The 24,945-nt window shown below is 38.0% G+C and overlaps 1 protein-coding gene across 1 annotated transcript in view; it reads left to right on the top strand.

Moving 5' to 3' along the window:
• The window catches only part of RP1 (RP1 axonemal microtubule associated), a 293,397-nt gene that overhangs the window by 249,083 nt on the left and 19,369 nt on the right, over positions 1-24,945 (top strand). Inside the window, exons 26-27 of the mRNA XM_024572510.3 lie at positions 9,485-9,704; positions 23,888-24,042. Of these exons, the coding sequence (XP_024428278.3) occupies positions 9,485-9,704; positions 23,888-24,042 (375 nt within the window). The remainder of the gene's footprint in view (positions 1-9,484; positions 9,705-23,887; positions 24,043-24,945) is intronic.

Genomic DNA, 24,945 nt, shown 5'->3' with positions numbered 1-24,945 from the left:
TCCACAGGCAGGGACAGCTCTACCCCCCTAACCCACCTAAAGTAGTTACAGAAGAAGGGACCTTCATCCCTACTCCTCAGAACAAAAACTTACCCAGGTCATCAACAATAAATCCATTTTAGACTTCTGGACAAGATGGAGATGTAGGTAGACACATTGTGCCTCCTTGTACAACCAAAAGGACAACAACAAATTTAAAAACAAAAAACAACTAGAACTGCCAGAAAATCAAACTGTATGGAAGTCCGACAACCAATGAGTTAAAGAAGAAACATTCATCCAGACCGATAGAAGAGGCAAAGATGGGCAGCTCGGGTGAAGAGGATTTACGGCAAGGAAGTGGCTGGTGGACCAGGTGGCCCCACATTAGTGTGCTTATAAACTGAGAGAAACAACTGGGGAGCAAGACAGACTGAGCAACCCAGGGTTCCAGCACAAGGAAATAAATAACACCTCAAAACCTCTGACTGAAAAAACCTGTGGGGGTTGTGGCAGCAGGAGAATCTCTCAGCCTCACAGGAGAGTTCGTTGGAGAGACCCACAGGGTCCTAGAACATACACAAAACCACCCACCAGGGAATCAGCACCAGAAGGGCCCAATTTGCTTGTGGGTAGCGGAGGAAGTGACTGAAAGCTGGCCGAGAGCCAAGCAATTGGCATTGTTCCCTCTCTGATGCCCACCCCCCAATAGACAGTGCCACAATGCACTGACGTGGGTTGCCCTGCCCTGGTCAATACCTAAGGTTCTGCCCCTTACTACGTAACAGGTGCACTGAGACAAAAAAAAAAAAATAGCCCAAATGAAAGAACAGATCGATGCTCCAGAAAAATTACAACTAAGACTTAGTTGTAAGACCAAGTGATAAAGAGATAACCAACCTATCAGATGCACAGTTTAAAACACTGGTAATCAGGACGTTCACAGAATTGGCTAAGTATGGTTGCAAAATAGAGGAAAAAGTGAAGGCTATGAAAAGGGAAATAAAGGAAAATGTATGGGGAACCAATAGTGACTGGAAGGACACTGGGACTCATATCAACAGTTTGGAGCAGAAGGAAGAAATAAACATTCAACCAGAACAGAATGACGAAGCAAGAATTTAAAAAAAAAAAAAAAGGAGGAGAGGCTTAGGAACCTCTGGGATAACTTTAAATGTTTTAACATCCAAATCATAAGGGTACCACAAGGAGAACAGGATTGAAAACTTATTTGAACAAATAATGAAAGAGAACTTCCCCAATTTGGCAAAGGAAATAGACTTCCAGGATGTCCAGGAACATCAGAGGGTCCCAAAGAAGTTGGACTCAAGGAAGCACACACCAAGGCACATCATAATCACCTTACCCAAGATTGAAAATAAGAAGAGAATCTTAAAAGTAGCAAGAGAAAAGGAGAGTTACCTATAAAGGAGTTCCCATAAGACTATCAGCTGATTTCTCAAAAGAAACCTTGCACACAAGAAGGGGCTGGAAAGAAGTATTTGGAGTCATGAAAGGCAAGGACCTACATTCAATGTTCCTCTATATAGCAAAGCTATCATTTAGAATGGAAGAGCAGATAAAGTGCTTCCCAGATAAGGTAAAATTAAAGGAGTTCATCATCACCAAGGCATTATTATATGAATGTTAAAGGGACTTATCTAAGAAAAAGATGATCAAAAATATGGAGAGTTAAATGACAACAAAGTCACAACTATCAACAACTGAACATAAAAAAACAAAAACAAAAACAAACTAAGCAAAAAATGAGAACAGGAACAGAATCACAGAAATGGAGATCACATGGAAGGTTATCAGTGGGGAAGGGGAGAGGAGGAAAAAAGGAAAAGGTACAGGGAATAAGTAGGATAAATGGTAGGTAGAAAATAGGGGGAGGTTAAGAATAGTATAGGAAATGGAGAAGCCAAAGAACTTATATGTATGACCCAGGGACATGAACTAAGGAGGGGGGAATGTGGGTGGGACATGGTGTGCAGGGTGGAAGGGAGTAAGGGGGTGGGGGGAATGGGACAACTGTAATAGCATAATCAATAAAATATACTTAAAAATATCATCACCCCCCCAAAAAAAAATCCATTTTAAAACCAGAGGGGGCATGAAAAGATGAGGCCAGTGCCATTTGCTATTTTTGCACCACTTGCCTAGCAGGCCTATGACCTTGTTAAACATGACTGCCATTTTACTCTTCTGAGCTTATGTCCTCAGGACTGAAAATTACTGGAAAGCAAGAACAGAATATGACTAACTGTGTCCCCCACCCCCAACAGCTGCAGGCAAAAGATAACATTGGAGTAAACTGTAACTTATGTGAAACCTCCTGTGTTGCAATGGCCCCCAACAGCCCAGGGGCTGGGCAACAGCAACACCCCCAAACTTTTATAATCCAATAAAAGTTTAAAGCCCCCACCCCTCAATGCTGGTGTATTTCTCCACACCATGATTCTCCTTTCTTGGAAAGTGAATAAAATCTTTACTCTCTAAAAAGAAAACCCCAGATGGTAGCTCTATTTTTAATTTTTTGAAGAATCTCCATACTCTTTTTCATAGTGGCTGTACCAATTTACAATCCCATCAAAAGTGCACAAGGGTTCCCTTTTCTCCACATCCTCACCAGCATTTGTTAGCTCCTGTCTTTTAATGTTAGCCCTCACTGTGACATTCGACTTGCAGCAGTGTGGGTAATGTGATCAACAAGCAATGCCACCTAATACCCCTTTTTACCTCACCAGACATAATTACCCAACACAATAAATAGTCTCAAGAACAGACATTCCTCAGAGTATTGCAGTTTCTGTTGAAGACAATCCAATAAGGCAAATGTCACAATAAAGGAGTCACAAATTTTTTTTGTTTTCCCAGAGCATATGAAAGTTTGTTTATACTAAACTGTAGTCTATTAAATGTAAAATACCATTATGTCTAAAAAACAATGCATGCACCTTAATTTTAAAAATACTTACCGCTAAAAAATGTTAACCATTGTCTGAGCCCTTAGTAAGTCTTACCTCAATGTTAATGATACAAACCTTCAGTTGGTAAAAAATGCAGTATCTGCAAAGTGTAATTAAGCAAAGTGTAACAAAACAAGTTGTGTCTGTGTCATTCAGAATGAGCAACATTCATCCTTTGAAAATTCTTACAGAGGTCATATGGAAAAAACTGATCAATTATATACTACATTAGTTTTCCATTTTGTCCTGATAAATTATCACAAACTTATAGATTTAAAACAAAACCCATTTATTGCCTCCCAATTCTGTGGGTCAGAAATCCAAGCATTGTGAGATCATGTGGCTTCTCTGCTCAGGGCCTCACAGCCCAACACCAGGTGTGATCTGGGCTCTTCTCTGGAGGCTCTGAGGAAGACGTGGCTTTCAGGCTCCTTCAGGTTGTTGGCAGAATCCAGTTCCTTGTGGTAGAAGAAAACGAGGTTCCTCTTCCTTAACATGTGGTCCCTTCGTCTCCAAGACAACAAGGGCACACAGAATGCTTATCTTGCCTGGAATCCGGCTTTCCCTCCATACCAGCAGGAGAAAAATATGTTTGCTTTTAAGGGGTTCATATGGTTTAGATTATGCACACTTGAATCAATCAGGCAATCTCCCTCTTTTAAGAAACTTAAATTACATACTATATAATGCTAAAATTAGAAACAATTTTATCTGCCTTCTGGTATTTTGTCTTCTCCAACCCAACTACTTTTCTTACATACAGTAAACATTCACATCAGCACAGAAGTCACTTCTTTAGAGTTTACACAGCCCAGGCACTATTTATAAACTAAAATATTTATATTAATAATATAGTATAATTTTGGTTGGTGTTTTGGTTGATAATTGTTCTGAATAAATTCTGTCCTCCAGCCCAAATGCCCTTTGGCCATGGCGTACAAATGATACCACAAAGTTGAGATAAACAGCTATACTCTTATTACTTCTGGAACAAGGTAGTTATAAAACACTACCACATAGAAAGTGTTAATATTGGTGCTTAGTACTGCTAAGTAATCTCCCACTCCTCTCCAAAGTTGAAGAGTGTGGGACATGTGTTGGAAAAGACTGGCCACACTCCAATGTGCACCCCAGGGCAAAATTGTAGGGTGGCAACACCCCAGTTTTTGAAGTCAGATCAGGATTTCAAAGTTTCTCTGCCCTTGCTGGTGGTCTAAACTGCAGCCATTTTCTTTACATCTCTAAGCTTCAGTTTCCCCATGAGAACAATGTAATAGTACAATCTTACAAAGTAGCATAGCACACAGTAAGTATTGGGTTGGCCAAAAAGTTCATTTATTTTTTTTCCCTAAAATGGCTCTACTAACACTTAATTGTCTTTAACTTCATTGGAAATAAGTTTGTTAGATTGCACTGTAACAGCTGTCATGTCAGCGTGCATTAGGGAAAAAACTTATCTTTAATCCACTTTGAATTCATTATTGTGTGGTATAAGATGGTGGTCTAGTTTCAGCTTTTTGCACATATCTGTCCAATTTTCCCAGTGTCATTTATTGAATAAAATATCTTTAGTCTATTGTATGTGCTTGCTTCCTCTGTCGAATATTATTTGACTAAAAAGATGTTGGTTTATTTCTAGGCTCTCTATTCTATTCCATTGATCTATGTGTCTATTTTTATTCTAGTACCATGCTATTTGGTTACTATGGCCTTATAGTATAGTTTCATATTAATGTGATTCCTCCAGCTTTGTTCTTTCTCAGGATCACTGTTGCTATGCGGAGCCTTTTGTGATTCCATAACAATTTTTGAAACATTTGTTCTAGTTCTGTGAAATACATCATTGGAATCTTGATGGAAATTGCATTGAACCTATAGATTGCTTTGGGTAGTATGGACATTTAAGTGATGTTAATTCATCCTATCCATGAACGCAGTGTGTGCTTCCACTTATTTGTATCTTCTTCAATTTCTTTCTTCACTGTCTTGTAATTTTCTGTGTACAATTCTTTTACATCCTTAGTTAGGTCTATCCCTAGGTATTTTATTCTTTCTGAAGCAATTGTGAATGGGATTGTTTCCTTAATTTCCCTTTCTGTTAGTTCATCACTGGCATGTAAAAATGCAACTGATTAATGAATATTAATTTTGCATTCTGCTACTTTGCTGAATTATTTATCAGTCCTAATAGTTTCTTGATGGAATCATTGGGGTTCTCTATGTACAGTACCATGTCATCTGTGAAAAAAAGGCAATTGTACTACTTCCCTTCCAATTTGGAGGCCTTTTACTTCTTTTTCCTGTCTGATTGCTGTGGCTGGGGCTTCCAGTACTATGTTGGATAAGAGAGGTGAAAGCTGACATCCCTGTCTTGCTCTTGATCTTAAGGGGAACACCTGGTGATTTTTCCCATTGAGTATGATGCTTCCCATTGAGTGTGATGTGGTTTGTCATAAGTGGCCTTTATTAGGTTTAGGTATGTTCCCTTTATTCCCACTTTGCTGTGAGTTTTTGTCATAAATTGTTGTTGGCTTTTATCAAATGCTTTTTCTGCATCTATTGATATGATCAAGTGTGTTTTTACCCTTCATTTTGTTTGTGTGGTGAATCACATTCATTGATTTGCCAATGTTGTACCATCCTTGCATTCCTGGAATAAGTCCCAGCTGACCACTGTGCATGATCTTTTTGAAGCATTGCTGTATATGGTTTGCTAATATATTGTTGAGTATCTTAACATTGATGCATCAATGATACTGGCCTAAAATTTTAATTTTTCACGGTACCTTTATCTGGTTTGGGAGCTAGGATAACTTTGGCCTCATAAAATGAGTTTGGGGGCCTTCCTTTCTCTTGAATTTTATGTAATAGTTTGACAACTAGAGGTGTTAGTCCTCAGAATGTTTGGTGAAATTCACCTGTGAAGCATCTGGTTCAGGTCTTTAGTTTGTTGGGAGTTTTTTGATTAGTGCTTCAATTTCACTATTTGTAATCTGTCTATTCTGATTCTCTGATATTTCCTGATTTATTTTTGAAAGAGTGTTTGTTTCTAGGAAGGATTCCTCAAACTCTTGAAGTCCCTGAAGTGTCTTCAGGCTCTTTCTGCCATCTTTCAGGAAAGCAACCTTTGTTCCTTACCTGGAAAGACTGCTATGAACGATGTGACTAAGCAAGGTACAAGGCCACTTCTCAAGGAGCTCGTATTTGCTTCAAAAGTCAGTCTGAATTGTTAAGGCTCTCTCATTACATCCAGAGTCCTGGCATGTGGGGAACCATTCCAAGCGTGGGAAATGTGGCTCAGCCCCCACTTGGAAAACCAGTGGGGAGTGAAGTAGGTGGGCAGGACCCACATCCATGGATAAGTTCTCCAGTGGGAAATCAGGCCTGCATTGTACTTAGACTGCTATGAGACTTGCTCTTGCTAAAACTCCCTCACCCTGAATTGAGGAACCAAATGTTTACTGAGTATCTTTATCTTCCCAGAATCTGGGCTAGACCCCCCAGGTATGGCACGAAGCCTTTTTCTCCTTTTACATTGCAAATATCCCCCTTTGATGTATTCAGTGATTTCCTCTCCTGTGTCTGCAAAGATAACCACCCCAAACAAACCTATGAATAATAAATGAGGGCCATCTTTGATGTAGGAGGCCTAGAAAAACAATAAAGCCTGTCCAGGCGGGGGTGAAGGGGTCTCTCTCTAACTTGGAGAGTGGCCACGTATTCCCTTTTCCTCCACCGGATTTCTATAGTCCGCGTGTATGTGTGTTTGAATACTGAAACCTCAACAGCAGATCTTGCAGGACGAGATCTGCATCACTGCCGTGACTCTTTTGATCATGACATTTTTGATAAGACTTGGTTAATAAAAACACAATTGGAAACAGGTGATATTATAAAGAGAGCAGATTTGTATTAGGTTCATGGACACAAATATATTGCCATGAAAATAGTACTCACTCATTAAGCGTTGTCAAATTCTGGAGGGTTAAGTAGGGAGAAAAATGAAAATGTTTCAGTATTTCTTATGAGGGTAAAATTTACAAATTGTTCTTAGAAAAAAAGTGCTCTTATATCTGGAAAACAAAAAATATTTAAAGTTAACAATATTTTGAACAAAATCATAGGAATAACAATTATCTTCAGTTCATTTAGTCCCATAAAACCAATAATCTTATGCTTTTTCTACAAAAATTTATTTATGACCTTTATGTGTTCAGTCCTCATGTGTGTGGTCTTTACATGATAAATGTTTGTCTGTGTGTTTCATGTGGTGGGTTTTCTGCCTCTGGATGGCATCACTAGAGTGAAATATTTTATTGGCCTAAAGATATTAAATACTCATATAAAAATAAGCAGGATCCTATGTTTTGGACAAAATATTTGGTATTAAAAACAGTTTAAAGTTTGAATAATGTCTTTTAGGGTATTACCCCCCTCAAAATGTGTTGTTTTACAAGAAGGTTATGTTATAATCTTTTGGTTAAGTATATTTGAAAATCTTCCCAAAATTTAAATTTTAAAAAGTAAGAAATGACTTTAAGTTATGCTTTTGAGCCCCTGGGGTACCTCAAGAATTTATTCTCTCTCCTTACAAAAGAACAGTTTTTGACTAAATTGGACCTCTTTATATGCTCAAAATTACATAGAAAACTTTACAAAACCAAATAATAATAACTATTCTATTTGTATACATATATTTTTATCAAAATAGATTTTCTAAAAATTTTAACCTCCCCCAGGGAGGAATTTGCAAATATTCAGAATCAAGTCAAACAGGAAACTCTTAGGGGTAGCATAAGGGGTAGCAGGTGTCTTGTCAGTGACACCGGACAAGCCAAGAGTGATGGTTCCTTGTGGGGACATTGAGCAGTGGTATTCCAGGTGTTTGTAACCCACACATTGGAATGTATTAATTATTTCCAATGTTCATTGCCCACTTCTGCTAAGTCCTGTACAGCATTTTACAATGTTGCATTGTGTTTGGTCTTTATATATATTAAAATTGTGTGTTGAGCTTAAAACTATGAGCTTTGTATTATTGTTTTATGTCATTTCATAGAAATTATTATATATCAAAAATTGTCATCTTGGAACATCATATCTTACAGAAAACTAAAATTCTTTATCAATTACATCATAATCAAGTCTATAACCATGTCACTTTAAATTTGGTCATTTATAAACAGTCACTGCTTCACTTAATGCATTTGCAAATGTATCTTTCAATAAGTTTATGAAAAGGACTCTGACTAACTCTAAATTAGAGATGTGTAAGCAGGTCATATATTTGAAGTAAATGAAGACTTATAGAATCCTAAGGAATAACTGGATTCATGGAAATACTGGCAAATAGTCAAGATGAACAAAAATGGGTATATAGGACTAAATGGGCCATATGATTTAGCAATTGTACTTCTGGCTATATATGTAAAGGAAATGAAAACACTAACTTGAAAAGATATCTACACGTCCATGTTCATAGCAGCATTATTTATAATAGCCAAGACATGGAAATAACCTAGCTTCCCATAAATGGAGGAAAGGATAAAGAAATTGTGGTGCAATGGAATATTATTCAGGCATGAAAATGAGGGAATCTTACCATTTGTGACAACATGAATAGAACCTGAAGGCATCATGTTGAGTGAAAAAAGGCAGATAAAGATAAATAAGGTATGATCTTACCTATATGTGGAATCTAAAAAAAACCCTCAAAAATAAAAACCAAACTCATAGGCAAGAGACCAGATTTGTTGTCGCCAGAAGTGGAGGGTGAGGAGACAGAAAATTGGTAGAAGGTAGTCATAAGGTACAAACTTCTAGTTATAAGGTAAATAAGTACTGAGTATGTAATGTACAACATGATGACTATAGCGTTCTCATCACAAAGCGAAAATATTTCTCTTTTTTTCTTTTCTTTTTATTCCTTCGATGCGTGAAGATGGATGTTAGCTGGACTATTGTAAATCAAACCATCATGCCATGTTACCTTAAACTTATACAGTGATAGATGTCAATTATTTCTCAGGAAAACTGGAATAAAAATCAGACTCCCAATATAAAGTCACTCTGTTTAAGGGTTATTTGGTTACCCCTAGTTTAAATCCAGAAGCACACACATTTATGGTTCCTTTTCCTCAGGATCCCACTTTAATAGGCAAATTCAATCTATTACAGACACTAGTCCAGAAAATTAGAGTATCTTCTTTAGGTCTAAACACTGAATAAATAGTGTATGTCAATAATTACAATAAAACATTTATTTTACATGGTAATAATAGTGAATTGCTAAAAAAAAAGATGTAGTGAAAATTAGGCAGATTTAATCTATTAGTTTCTCCATGGTCAGTGGATTTCTGCTTTGCACTAAGTAACAGCCTTTCATGGTGTTACAAGTTTTAAGGGTAATTAGGAAGGAATATGTAGAGTGAAATAGTAGATATTGAGTTTAAAATAGAACACAAATTTTTTATTTGACAAATCAAATCAGAGATGTAGGGAATTTTATCTCCCTTTTCTCCTTTGTGTTGCAGATTAATCTTAAAGGTATTGGTGAAATCTATAAAATACGTATTGGACATGACAACAGTGGAAATGATCCCAGGTGGTATCTGGAAGAAATTAGACTTGAAAACGTAGATACATGTGAGCTGTTTTGTCTAACTGTTGATTCCTGGATAGCGGAGAATGAAGATGATGGTGATCGATGGAAGGAAATGCCCATTGTGAGAACTAATAAAGCATCTTTGTCAGGTATTTAATTTCACTTCCCTTGTGATTTATATTAAAAATAAAAATAATTGTGATGATTTAGGACAGAGAGTAGAAATATTTTCTAGTAAAGAGCCATATACTAAATATCTATTCGTTGTTAGCCATAAAGTCTCTTGAAAATGTTCAACTTTCCCAGTTGTGAGACAGCTTCTATAGAAAATATGTAAACTAGTAGTGTGGTTGCATTCCAAAAAAATTTTATTTGTGGACACTGAAATTGGAATGTCTTATACATTTTCATTTATCAAGGAATGATATTTTGCTTTTAATTTTTTAACCATTAAGAAAAACAGAAAGTGCCCTGGCCAGTGTGGCTGTTAGTTGGAGTGTTGTCCCATGGACCTCAGGGCCACGGGCTTGATTCCTGGTCAGGGTGCACGCCCCTGTTGCAGGTTCGATCCCTGGTAGTGGTGGGTATGAGAAGGCATCTGGTTGATGTTTTTCTCTCTCTCCCTTCCTCTCTCTGAAAAACAATGAAAAAATGTCCTTGGTTGAGGATTTAAAAGAAAAAAGAAAAAAATTAAAAAGCATTCTTACCTTCTGGACCTGTGTTGGCAGATTTTGCTTACAGGTCAGTTTTCCTACTCCTCATTTAGAACATTAGGCTTTAGGGTTAATGTTTGTCTGGCTGTTCAAAGGTGAAAATGTATATACAAGGATGTATGTATGCTATCAATTCATCTCCCTGTAAATGATTTGCCAGCCATTTAAATGGCTTTCTTCTTGGCTATACTATGTTAACAAATGTTAGCAATCATGAATTTAGGAGCATCTAAATTCCCTTACTCATTTTTTGTTTGTTTTGCCTAAAAGTGAACTGACACACTGCCTTAATTTTTCCTCTAACCATTCCATGTATCTCTGATAATCACCTTGTTTTTTGCTTTCACTGCTGTGTTGAAAATATTCTCTTTGTGCATACTGCCAGCCATTTCGTCCCAAATTAAATGTTTGTGTGTGTGTGTGTGTTTTCTCTGTGTCCTAGGATTCTCTACTGCATTCAACATTTGATTTCTCATTTGACAAGGCAGAAATTCCTAAACATTCTGGAACTAGATACACTGATTTAGTCTTGGCTTGGTGATACATTTAATTGTGTTACCCTGATCAAGCTACTTAGCCTGCCTTAGCCAAAGATAACTCATCTATAAAATAATGGTGAAAGTAATGCTTATGTCACAAAATTGTTTTGATTACATAAGATGTTGTTCTCAGTCTTTAGGGTAATACAGTTATAATACTTTATTCCTGGTACATAGTAATCATGCAATAAATACTATCTATTACCATCATTGTTATTAAATATCTTTCTAATTCTGACCTCCATCACATAATATCAACAGAGTTCTTCAATGTTTCCTCCATGTTTTTGTTTGTTTTTTGTTTTTCTAACACTACCTCTACTTGGTCATCTTTCCTTGAACATGTGGGCTTAAACACTTGATTCATCACTGCCTTTTTGAGCCTCTCCCTAATCTCTATTGCTAACTCTACATGAAAGAAACACTCTTCATCTTCATCCTTGTCCTCTTTCTTGCTCAGAGCCCCAGTGTTTCATTAGGCAGTTCACCTTCTCAATATCTTTAATGCCCGTTCATGAATGTTCCACCATTCCACACAAGAACAGGTAAACATATATATATAAATGGGTACTAGCTGCCTAGTATAGTGAGAACCTGAGAACGTAAAGATGATTCAGAAAAGGCTTCTGTTCCCCAGACATTGTTCAGTTTTCATGGCTTCAGTCATTATCTTCAGTCTATCATCTTCCCTGTTCTTGCTCTTTCATCAGTTTCTTCTCTTCAGCTTTCCTCCGAAGGCTTCACTTCACAGCTCACTGGTGCTTTGAACCCCCACATCCAAAACTCAGGATATGGAGAGAAGGGAATCACTATTGGTAGACATGTAACTGGTACAACCAATATGAAAAACAGTATGGAATTTCCTTTAAAAAGTAAAAATAAAATTATCATGTCATCCAGCAATTCTACTTCTGGGTATTTACCTAAAGAAAAAGAGAATGCTAATTTAAAAAGATATATGCACTAACCTGTTCATTGCAGCATTATTTACAATAGCCAAGATATGGAAACATCTAAGTATCTGTTAATAAATGAATGGATAAAGCAATTGTGGTACATACACAAAATAGAATATTATTCAACTGTGAAAAGGGATGAAATCTTGCCATCTGTATAACATGGATGGATGTTTAGGGCATTATGCTGTGTAATAAACCACACAGAGAAAGACAAATCCCATATGATCTCCCCTGTATGTAGAACCTTAAAAAGAACAAATCAAAGAAGAAACAGGCCCACAGATATAGAGAACAGACTGGTGGTTGCAAGTGGTGGGGGGTTGGGGGAACCGTCTTTTTGTTGTTGTTTAAATAAATTGAGTACAAATTTTTATAAAGACTCAGCAAATTACATGCTTTGTTACATGAACCATTCTTAACTGATACTGGCATGTTAGAAATTACAGAGCATATATGAGAAAGAAATAAAGCTAATATCCATCTGTTAAAAAGAAATCTAGAATTCTAAGATCTACCTATACTATTCACCAAGTTGCTAACATCTGTCAAGAATCCATTCTTTCTAAAATGGTATACAGAAGAATTTTTAAATCCATGGTGCTAGTAAGAAACAGAAGAAATCTTACTGGTCAGATATATTAGTTATTTCTCAATTTGTAGTGTTATTAAAAGCTGCATTATTTTAAAATGAACTTTACTTAAATTCAATTGTACAACTATTTTGTATTTTTTCCCATTGCCTTCTATTTGATATATGTACAATTTGTTATTTACAAAAAATGTGGAAAGAAGTTGTATAAGTTTTAAAAAAATCAAGATACAGAAGAAACTCATTGTACTTTAAATGAACTATTGATTTTAGGGGTTCATTTAACATGAGCAGCAATAAAAGCTCAGCATGTCTCCTTTGCATCTTTCTGTTCATTTTTTCCCCAAACTAGCTAATGAAACTTTATCCATTAGCTTCTTCCTTTTAAAGGGGTAATTTCTTAGTTAAAGCAGAGCAACCATTTCTTACAGCAATTTCTCCTACAAAATCATATAATGTAATACATGATACCTAGAGCTAATCTGATCTAGTCTTCTCATTTTATTCTAGTTCTGATTAATCAATCCAGCTGCCCTTTTCCTAGACTGCATATTTGCTTGTTAAGGGGTAAATCATTAAAATAAGAAAATAAAAAAATAATAATAACACATCAGTGTTCAAGAATTAACACCTGCTGGTGAGCAAGAGGCAATCTAGTCCTGCTTAGTATTGCTTTTGAAAAGTCATTCTCGGTGGCACCAACAACTTCATTTACTATTTCTGTGACATCAAGGGAAGGCGGAGCAGAATCAAGTGATTGAACTGATACTTCCCTGGTCTGAATTTGAAAGGAGGAGTATGGAGAGGTTGACCCTCAATATTTTGGGATGGTCTCTCCATCTATCAAAACATTCTGAAGCAGCTCAGGGAAGGACACAAGAGTGATGTAGGACGTAGGGGAATTTATTTTTTTAATGAAGCTATTACCACTTAGCTTTTCCAAGACTAGATCGAGTTCTAGTGACACACTTGAGCGTTTTCTTTATTTTTTAATTTAGTAGACCCCAAAAAGTAGTTTTGCTGTAGTGGGCACTTACACTCTGAGCCAGTTAACTTTGTGACTTTGCCTCTTCTTTTCAAATGGTAACTGGAATGTTTTCAAAAGAAAGGGTTTTTGAAGTCTCATCTATAATTCATCACTCTTTGGGGGCTGAGCTAGATTGCTAGTGGGATCAGAGTGATCTCCTCCTGGACACTAGCACTGCCAACCTGAGCGCATCCACACCAGCTCCAAATTGCTCACTGCCTGCCGTACTCATGCGGACAGGCACCAGGAGCTGCTGCTCATCCCATGGTTGGTTGCACTTAAGAATATTTGGTTAATGGCCAGTGGGGATAGCCCAGAGCAGATAAGAATGCCAACTGAGCTTACTTTCCAAGTTCTGGCTCCAAGCTTTCTTCAGGAGAGACAGATGATAATGCAAGGTGAGGTCTTGGGCTGCACCTGTGAGTGAAGTGTCTGATGCTAGGTTTTGGCAAGTGCACAGGTGCACTTAGTGATTTACTTTGGAATAAAAAAATAACTACCTATGACAGTAAGGAAGTATCATCATAATAGAAAAGTATCTGCTTTAAAATATTTGCATTTATCAGACTTTAAGTAGTGAGAAGATAAGTATGTTTCTGAAACACTTTCTGACAACTTATAGCAAGTTTTGCCTGATAATAGCTAAGTTGAGTTTAACAAAACAAGCAGGCTTCTTTTAATGCTTTAGCCTTCACCTCAATACCCATGTTCAAGTGGAAAATGTGGGCTTCAGAAGGACATGGACCCTTTCATTGATGGAACAGCTGAAGCTCAAAGAAGCAGAGTCTGGCTTCAAATTTTGGTCTCAATCACTGGCTTTGTGAATCAGAGCAAGTTGCACAGGTTTTCACAGTCTCAGTTGGTTTCCCTATGAAATGGAGTATATAATACGTATTATTAGAATGATCACCATATAATTCACCATCCAAACTAGGACATTTTTCAGAGAGAAGGAAGCCGCTGTTAATAAGCACGTGAGAACAATAGGTATTAATCAGGACTATCCCAGGCAAACCAGAAATATGGTCACCCAGTGATGTTTCTTTTCCATCAGGAGTGTGTGAAAGGATATGAATACAGTATTTGTCACATAGCAGGTACTCAACAGACAATTAATTCATTTGCATTCTCCTTTTGAGTTGTCTTTCTCTCCTGCTTTCTTCATAGACCTTAGCTGGCATCATGATGGAAGGGCAAACACAGGAACACCTTGGCATTATTACAACAGGCTATTATCAACCCCATAGGTGGAGTGACCCTCTGAAAATACCAGTCAGATTATGTCACTCCTTTACTTAACCCTCTGAAGGTTTTCCAACTTACTAAAAGACAAAGTCATTATAACTTCCCACAAGGCCTGCTCACCCTGCCCCCAACTCTAGCCTCAATTCTCCCTGATGGCACCAGGCAAGCTGTCTCCTTAGACCTTGGGCCTCCACTCTTCCATTCTATCGTATGCCTCCCAGGTCTCTGCACGGCCTGCTCCTTTACTTTGGGCAGGTCTCTGGTCCAAGGGAACTTCTCACTAGGCTTTCCTGGTGACCTTCTATAAAATACCAAGAAATTAAAGTTCCTTCTCTATCCTGACACTTCTTTCTACAGCTCAAAGTTAAGATAAATATTTTCCGCAAAGAGGCACATGAAGATTCAGTCCCAAACCACCAATGTATATAGTCTTGGACCACACATCTTCACTGCAGACTGAAGTATCAGCACTTGTTTAACACTGAATCCCATTCACCATCTGCTTCTGAGATCTGATTTCTTCGGGCAGTTTGAATCAACAGGATCATACTGCGATGAGTGCTGAGAAAGCTTAATTCTCGATGACTTAAGGGAAAGCACTGAAACAGTCCATTAATTAAATCAAATTAAAGATTCAGCTTAGGGGTTTGTTTTGGGGAAGTTCAACTGTGTTGCCTGTAGAGTTCCCCAGGTTTGGGAGTTGATGCTTATGCTCCTGAGGTAGAGCAGCATGGCAGGTGCCCACATGCAGAAAGGAGCTTGCTCACATGGGGTGTGCAACATAAGGACTCAGCAAGACAAAGTCACTGAGCATTACCTAGGAACATTTGAACATCATGCCCAAAACATGGTACTAGGGAAGCTTCCCCCAAACAAACAATTACATCTCTTTTTTCTGATCAGGAAAAAAAAACACCTTACATTCACAAAAACTATTGTGTACACTTTGACAAGAATGGGGACAAGAGTGCAAAGTTCATGACCTTCTAGCCCTTAGACTCATTAATTATTTGTTTATGTCACCCAAGGTTGGTAATGTTTTGAAAGTCTGTCTCCCAGGATTCAGGAAAGGGCGCCGAGAAGTCAGGGCCCCAAGCTCATTTGCCAGCTTGAGAGAGCTTGGGAGCCTGGCTGGCCCAGAGATGCTTTGGTACCACTATCTCTGAACTGGGGAGCTAAATTTAGAAGGCTCAGTTAGGGCCCAACTTAAGATTTAAGGTCCCATGGGTTTCACTGGAGTATTAATGTGTTCGCCCCCAACTTGGGGCATAGAGTGTGTGTGTCTACCTACACACATTTGCACAGTGGCATATCTTTCTAGGGTAAGTCCCATTAGTTACTTTCCAATGAAAATGTCAACAATGTACCCTGGGAGAATGAAAGTCTGCAACATTAGTAATACAGCTGGAAGAATATTGTTTTATGTGACTCTATTGTTTACTTGAAAAACAGAGAACTTTTTTGGCAGCAGATTGGGAATTCTTTGATGGTTTGAACAAAATTAGAATAACACCACTGGGCCATTACAGTATTAAGTAGATAAAGAAACATTTTAAATATGCTCACTTAAGAGAAGCTTCTAGCACATGTCTGGAATGAAAGACTTAACAATGGTAGTTCCTTGCCCACCCCTTGCCTTCTTCAGTCACTCCTAGGACTAGTGAGGATGGTGGACTTTAAAGAGGGTCAGTGTAGAAAGCCAAATCACATTGTTGATTCCTACTAGCATATCTAGATCAAAGACTAGGAGACAAAGCCAAAGGGCAAGAAGCCATCTGGACCCTGAGAAAAGCTGGGGAATGAGAGAAAAATTAGTAGCAAAAACAGCCTGGGAAGGCAGGGTTGTTTTAAACCACAGTCTGGGTGAAGAGTAGGCACACAATATCTTAGAGGATTGGTGCTTGAGCAGTTGTTTCGGCTACCAGCAGAGAGCAGTACACAACACTTTTTATTGATGGATGGAGTACTAGGCATTCCTTTATTCAGTATTATTCTGTAAACACTTAACATGTGCTAGGAGCTAGGGGTTCAAAACTGAAAAAGATGTGAGCCCCACACTTACTGTACATGAAATTTAGGACAGGGAGACCAAGACATTCAATACTTAGGTAAGTGCACCCCTACAAGACTTGCTCAGCATGAGGGTGGACAGTGGCTTAGACAATAGGCAATCCTGTTAACACAGCCATTGCCTTTGATATATCATTGACAATTCAGGTGACATTAATAACCATTACTAAATATTCTTTCATGATTTATTCAAAGTCATCCTGAACTGTGAAGATTGCTTTCCTTTAGGACATTTCTCTGGCAATAGCTATCTAAATCTAGGAGGAAAATTTTCTGGTTCAGTTAATTTATTATGACATTCTAATACTGACAACTGGCAGACTGTGGGATTAGACACTTGTTCCTTTCCATGTTTATTTCTGGGCTGACATTTTTTGGCCATTATTACTTTTTAAGTTTGATCTTTACATTTTAGACTGGGTTAGTGATGTCCCTTCTCCTGATGGTGATAGGCTCAGTTCTGTTCTAAAAATAAACTTCTAATGTCTAAATGTTTAAAACACTCCATTCCCGCTAGCTTTGTGAAAAGGCTGCTGTTGTCATCACATATCTGATACCTTGGGGTAATCAAGAAATGGATCACCAAGGGAATCAGAAACTTTTGCCATGATAAGATATTAGGAAATGATCTGTTAAATGGAATTCAGATTAAAATTACAGAGCTGGACTTCTGGTCAAGATGGCAGCATAGGCAGACATGGCTCGCCTCTTCACACAACCACATCAAAATTATAACTAAAAATATAGAACAACCATCACTTAGAAACACCCGAAATTGAGGCAAATGAAAGTCTGACAACTACAGAATTAAAGAAACCACATCCATCCAGACTGGTAGGAGGGGCGCGGACATAGAACAGGCTGGTCCCACACTCACATGTGGTGGATAAAAATTTGGGAGGGATATCTTAAGAACAAGGAGTCCCAGCCCCACACCAGACCCCTCAGCCCACGGTTCCAGTGCCAAGAAGATAAGTCCCCACAACCTATGGTTTCAAAAATCAGCAGGGATTGAGTCAGTGGAAGAAACTTCTGGAGCCCCAAGCAGTTCATCTTAAAGAACCCATACATGGACTCACCTACCCAGACTTACTCCCTCTTATTTCTAGCACTGGGGTAGCAGCTTGAAAGGCACTAGTGGCAGACTGGGAGAAATTGAAGTGCCTGGGATCAAGGCAAGAAGAGGCCATCATCCTTTTCTAAACCTTCCCCCGACAGAGCCAGAGCCTGGCAAGCTGGTGCCACATCTGAGACTCCATCAACCTGGCTAACACTGACCTGCCTTGGAGATCCCCAGAACCCCAGCTTACAGGTCCAAGCTGCTTTTTCATATGAATGGCTCCCCTTGGCTCATGCTGCACAACTTCCTAAGTCCTCTCAAATAAGCAATAGCTGGCCTCAGTAAGCCCCAGGCCCACCACTAACAGCAGCCAGCCTGGATTCACAGCTTGGCTTCTCTTGGGAATCTCCAAGCCGAGCAGAAGTAGTAGCCATCTCAGATTGCTTTATAGCTCAGTCAGGGTGGTCAGGGAAAACACAAGTGGGGACTGGCCTTGGCATGTACCAGCCAGGGCCAGCATACCCAGTGGACAGATACAGACCACGTCAATGCACCCTGCCTCTGCACAGCTGATCCTCCATGGAGGGCAGAGGTTGGTGGTCAGCGGTCACAGCAAATCCTTGCAGCTGGCTGACGTGGGTAAATCCCTCCCATTGATCTTCCAGTAGTAACCAAGTCTCAACTACAACTGAAGTGTGTACTCCGCCTACATAACAGGTGCACTTCCAGTACCCAGCTTCGGTTATAGGAGAGGCTGTGCCACTGGTTCGTACAGGACATGTGCTACATTAAGCTACATCAAGTCAAAGCAGCTCTGCCTAATACATAGAAACAGATACAGGGAGGCTGCCAAAACAAGGAGACAAAGAAACATGGCCCAAATGAAGGAACAGATCAAAACTCCAGAAAAAGAACTAAATAAAGTGGAGATAAGCAATCTATCAAATGCAGAGTTCAAAACACTGGTTATAAGGATGCTCAAGGAACTTAATGAAACCTCAGCAGCATAAAAAAGATCCAGTCAGAAATGAGGGATACACTAATTGAAATAAAGAACAACTTACAGAGAAACAACAGTAGAGTGGATGAAGCCAAGAATCAGATCAATGATTTGGAACATAACAAAGGAAAAAACAACCAATCAGAACAACAAGAAGAAAAAAAGAATCCAGAAAATTTAGGATAGTATAAGCAGCCTCTAGGATAACTTCAAGAGGTCCAATATTTGTATCACAGGAGTGCCAGAAGGAGAAGAGAAGGAGAAAGAAATTGGGAATCTATTTGAAAAAATAATGAAAGAAAACTTCCCTAATTTGGTAAAAGAAATAAACATGCAAGTCCAGGAAGCACAGAGTCCCAAACAAGAATGGCGCAAAGAGGCCCACTCCAAGACACATCATTAATTAAAATGCCAAAGTTTAAAGATAAAGAGAGAATCTTAAAAGCAATAAGAGAAAGGCAGTAGTTACATACAGGGAGTTTCCATAAGGCTGTCAACTGATTTCAGCTTAGGAAAAACAAGGACCTACAGCCAATATTGCTCTAACCTGCAAAACTATCATTTAATATTAAAGGGCAGGTTAAGAGCTTCCCAGACAAGAAAATCTAAAGGAGTTCATCATCACCAGATCATTATTATATGAAATGTTAAAGGGGCTTATTTAAGAAAAAGAAGATCAAAACTATGAACAATAAAATGGCAATAATACACATCTATAAGCAATTGAATCTAAAACACAAACTAAGCAAACAAGAAGAATAGAGACAGAATCATGTATATGGAGAGCATTTTGATGGTTGCTAGATGGGAGGGGCGTGTAGGGGAATGGGTGAAGAGGTGAGGGGACCAAGAAATACAGATAAGTAGTCATAGAATAGCCATGGGGATGTAAGTTACAGTAGAATAAATGGAGTAGCCAAAGAACTTATAAGCAGGACTCAAGGACATGCACAAAGGTGTTGGGACTGCCTGAGGGAGTGGAGGGTGCTGGGTGGAGGGGGACAAAAGGGAAAAATTAGGACAACTGTAATAGCACAATCAATAAAATACAATTAAAAAATAAAATTACAGAACTGTACTAAATATATTTTATAAACAGTGAATTGGATTCACTACCTTTATATGTTTATTCAAAAATCGGGCAGGTGTTAGCTCTGAGAATCTTTCTAGGTATCAGCTAGGTTATTACGAATCTGCAATTTGTGTCATCATATGATGGATCTGAATCTTCACTCACAGTCATAGTTTTAAGAGCTGAAAAATATAACTTTTTTATTCTCCATAACTGATTAAAATCACACCACTCCTGAGGAAACTTTCTGAAGTGATAGAAATATTGTCTGTCTTAATTGTGGTGGTAGTTACAGAACTTGTAAACATTTGTCAAAGCTATCAAGCCATATAACTTAAAAAAGTGAATTTTGTTACATGAAAATTGCATTTCTACAAAGTTGACTTAAAAATAATCCAAACCAAATTTTAACTGATGATAGAAATTTTAATCATTGAACTCAAAAAAAGCCTAGTCACTTCCAATATGAAGCTAATTTTCCCTTGGTCAAAAACTGGGGGACAAATACCATATGATCTTACCTTTAAGTGGAACATAATCAACAGAAGAAAAAAGCAAACAAAATATAACCAGAGACATTGAAGTTAAGAACAACCTAACAATAGCCAGAGGGGAGTGGGGAAGGGACAGTGGGGAGAAGGGTTTTAAGGAACTACTATAAAGGACACATGGACAAAACCAAGGGGGAGGGTGCAAGCAGGGGAGGGAGGTGGGTTTGGCTGGGGTGGGGTACAAGGGTGGGGTGAAAATGCAGACAACGTTAATTGAACAACAATAAAATAATTAAAAATAAATTAATTAATTAAAAAAAAAAAAACCTGGTCAAAGAATTCTTCTCATTCTGCTCCATTTCCTACTCCATGTGGATCCCTTGTTCCTGAATGTCACCCTTAGAAGCGGAGAGGAGTCAGGTGTGACAGCATCTTCTCTGGTCTTTGATCATCCCTGATGGGTCTCATTTTACTTCATCTTTAGGTATCACCTCCTCCCTTTGAACCTCTGCTGAAGGAAACATCTGTCCTCCCATGATGTTGGTTTCCCTCTCCTAGACTTCCATTGAGAAGCCATATTGGAGGAATTTATTTTGACCCCCTCCCCAGCCATGTGACATTTTTAATATATCCTTATGACTAAGGAATCCTTTTTATGGCATGTTAACGGTTAATGATTGGAGTTGATGCTGATAAATCACCATTAACAAACACTCAACACAGATTCCAGCCTAAAATGATGTTTGAAAACAAAACCTGCTGGTGAAAATCTTGATAGATTTTTGTGTCTCTAATGAGATGATGTGAAGTATTATTATGTAGGTCACAAGTTTATAAGCCCAAAGAATACTGAGCTTTGACAATCACACATGTTATATAATGCTTGAGATATGGGGAAATTGTTGAAAGGACAATAAGAATAGGTAAATGTAAGAATGAGAGTGTTGAAGATGATGACATTGAAACACAAGAGGAAAAAATGTCCCCCCAAATGGTGAAAATATATAGTTTAGCTATCAAATGAATTGGATGACAACTGTGGCAAATAGGAAGGCAAGCATATTATTTTGTACTTATGGCAGACTTTGTCAGAGTGAGCAAAGCTTTCACAAGCCACTGGAGCTACTAATCTTAAAAAGAAAAAAATTAGCATCAACTATGGTAAAAAGGACATTTTAAAAAATTGGCAAAAATACACAACATGTGTGGATAGCCTAAGCCAAGTTAATGCTTTCAGATACTTTTAGCTAAATCATAGTGATAGATATATTAATAACAAAAATCTCCTGCTATAAGAATGATTATTTGTAGTCTGAATTATTGCTTCTTAATACTTGTCTTTGAATATGTTCAAGTAAAATAATCTCTTCCATTCTGTATAACAGTAATTTCTAGAAACCTAGCCTTGTATTTTTCAACTAATCAAGCTAACTCTAAGTTCTTTTTTAACTCACAGTTTAGACTTACTGTTGTGTTCCTTCAGTAGCTGACTTCCTTGTATGTGAGGGGTGCCTCTCTTAAAGATAACTTGTTAGCCTTCTGCAATTTTACAACATAACGCATGGCTGTCAGCTAGAACATATGGCCTTACTTTAAATTGACATTGAATCCTGACTTTCATGCCCAGGAGATGGACTGAACAAAGGACTTGCTGCAACCTCACTTGCTAAGTCTCGTTTAGAACACATAATGCTTGAGAAGGCATCTGAACAACATGTTAACTAAGCATTCTTCAAATTCTGCCTTTGCATTAAGTTAAAGGAGGAAGAATTTCATATTGCCTTCAGGATCATCAAATGTTTGGAGTTAGACTATATTGTTATGAATTTAACTTTAAAAAAAGAGTCTACATGCGTTTGTTGCAAAGCTTAGCTAATGTTTGGTGAATTATGTTATCTAATACAATTAAAGTCAAGTCAATGTTAAAGATTGCAGCAAAGTGTTTGTTTCTCTGGGTGGGATCATGTTTTCTTTTAACTTCCAATTTAATCTATGTGACTCTTTTTTATGTGGTTTGAGAATAAAATTTAGTGCTCAACTGTGATAACCTCTTTGTTCTAAATTTGTGGCACATTCATTTCTCTTTGTATTTTAGATGGCAATTAACTTTTTGGCTTATAAGTGCTAAGCTCAATTTACAGGAAGCAGCTTCTGGGAACAGTGCTGAGAAGTATTTGAGTTGTGCACAGTAGCAGGCAAGGGGCGTGATTTGATCACAGAATGTACACAGTGGTTGAAGAAGGGCCGAGTGTTGTGTTTTGTGCTATAAATATATGATCTCTGTTCTAAATAATTTTTGATATGTACTTTTTAAACCTTGAACTATTAATTTATTTTAACTTTAAATATGTTTTAATGTCTTAAATGTCCTTATTTTTTTAAAGTTGTTAACAAACTCACTCATCTGAAATGAGGAAAAAAATTCTCACTAAACAGAACCGTGGTTTCCCTGTAAAGACGTGCAGTACTTGTTTCATGAAGAATTCCAGTGTAAATTTTGGCTTAATTCAGTTTAGACAGTTGCACAGGTTGTAAGACCAGATCACCTTTATAGGTATTTTAAAAGATTCCTTTGGTTGTCCTAAATTCATGAGAAGTGTTCTAATTTTCTGCTTAAACTCTGCTGGGTTTTGCTCTGGGGTATTTTGGAATACGTAAGACTGCACAAAGAAACTGATTTATCTTCCCTGCGTACACCGTTTCCCAATATACCACATTTGTCTTTTTAAAGGTCAGGCATGATGGAAACAGACAATGTTTCTCACTTACCTTGTTTTCTTACTTGTTGGATTTTTATGTCGAGTTCTTTGGGAAATGTTAATGTAGATTTCTATAAATGTAACTGTTCAATTGCACAGAGTATGATTTATAAAGAATTCTAGAACTTGGAATAATAAGTACTCATTGTATCCAAGATATTATTCATATTAGTAGCATCAGCAAGAATAGTCTCTTTTCTAATTAGTGACTTTTACCAGTGTCTCAGAAATTGACTTAATTTGAAGGTCAAATATAAAGGATTATAATTTGCTAGTAACTCACTAAGCTCTTTCTTAAAAATTGTATTTAAATTTGCATCTCTCTAGGATCTTTGTATTTCTTTTCACTCAAGAGGGCTATTAAAAATCTACATTATTAAAATAGTAATCTCCATGAAGGAGCAGCATGAGTGACCAGCTGTGATTAGAACAGCCAAAATTCAAGGGGGGGAAAGTTGCCACTTTCCTCTAATTAAGAGAGAGAAGGGTTTTATTTTTTTTTTAAGCACAACTTCTCATAATAACTGTGAAAGTGTAGTGGTTAATGGAAGTGCATAATTGCTAACAATAATTATTTTGAAACAGTAGTTCTGGGAATAGCTAGTAGTCTGTATGAATGAGATAAACATAAAATGGCCAAGAGCATGTTTGAACAGGGTTGCACACAAGAGAGAGTGGGGCCAAGTACCACAGAGAAACTCGTGTCAACTAGATCAAAGGACATTCTAATTCCTTTCCAGGGTGTCTAATAAATTTGAAGAGAAAATTTAAAAATGAGAAAAATAATATCACATTTCTGGCATTTCAGTGGTGGTTTACGAGATCTACATACACACTGGCAGGAAGCCAGGGGCTGAGACAGAATCCAATGTATTTATCAACCTCATTGGTTCCAGAGGTGATTCCGGGAATCGAAGGCTTCATCAATCCAAAAATAACAAAGTTAAGTTTCAGCGTGGACAGGTAATAGAGAGATCCTTATAAATTGTTACCCACCATCCTTCCTCTAATTTCTTTAGCTAAAAAACAACACAAACAGAAAATTCCCGAGATGATCATTTGGCTCCAAATAGGAAATACAGAGAGGTGTGGTCACGTCTTGGTGTGTATCTTATTGCTCTGGGGTTGAGTTGAGGTGACACTAAACCAGAACAAGGCAACCATAGTAAGTCTCAGTTTCTTCTCCTATTAAAAATAAACAGAACAAAAAATAATCAAGATTCCGTTTCCAGCTAAGTCAGTCTAACTTGTAATAAAATGGCCATCCTGCTGAGTACTAGAAACATTTGATAAACATCTTTTAAATCTGGTTTAAAGTCAATGAAGGGCTGTCAAGGTAAGTAGGGCTTGAGGGTCCAAGATTCTGAGAAGAGAAAGAAAGTGTGGAGGAGAACCTGATATTCAGCATAACCTTCTTTCATTTGCGAGTGGAAGCTTAGAGGAGAGAAGCCAGTCAGAAAATGACAATGAAGAGCCTCAGATGCTGGGTAGAGACTCAAAAGGTTTCATCGGGCTGGGATTCAATTTGGTTCCAGCAGTAAAGACAGGCCTTCATATACTCCCACTGAAAAGTGGACCTTCATGTGAGCCCTTCCAAAGCAGAACCTAGGGCAGATCTCACAGGGGAGGTTATCCTAAAGCAGAGAAGAAATGGAGAGAAGGAGAGAAGGAAAGAGTTGGAGCCAATATAATGCAGATGTTCATTCTAGAGGTCACTGCCGTTGGCAGCAGGGACTGGATTCCTCGGACCTCAGCTAATAAACTGGGACCATAGCAGGGATAACTAAAGCAGCCTTAAGAGAAGGGAGCCCATGTCCTAGGGCCACGCATGCCTCCATCCCCACTATCATGCTTCTTCCATCTGGG

The sequence above is a fragment of the Desmodus rotundus genome, chromosome 8 (assembly GCF_022682495.2).
Source record: "Desmodus rotundus isolate HL8 chromosome 8, HLdesRot8A.1, whole genome shotgun sequence".
In the NCBI taxonomy this organism is placed as follows: domain Eukaryota; kingdom Metazoa; phylum Chordata; class Mammalia; order Chiroptera; family Phyllostomidae; genus Desmodus; species Desmodus rotundus.
This window is presented reverse-complemented; position numbering and strand designations above follow the sequence as displayed.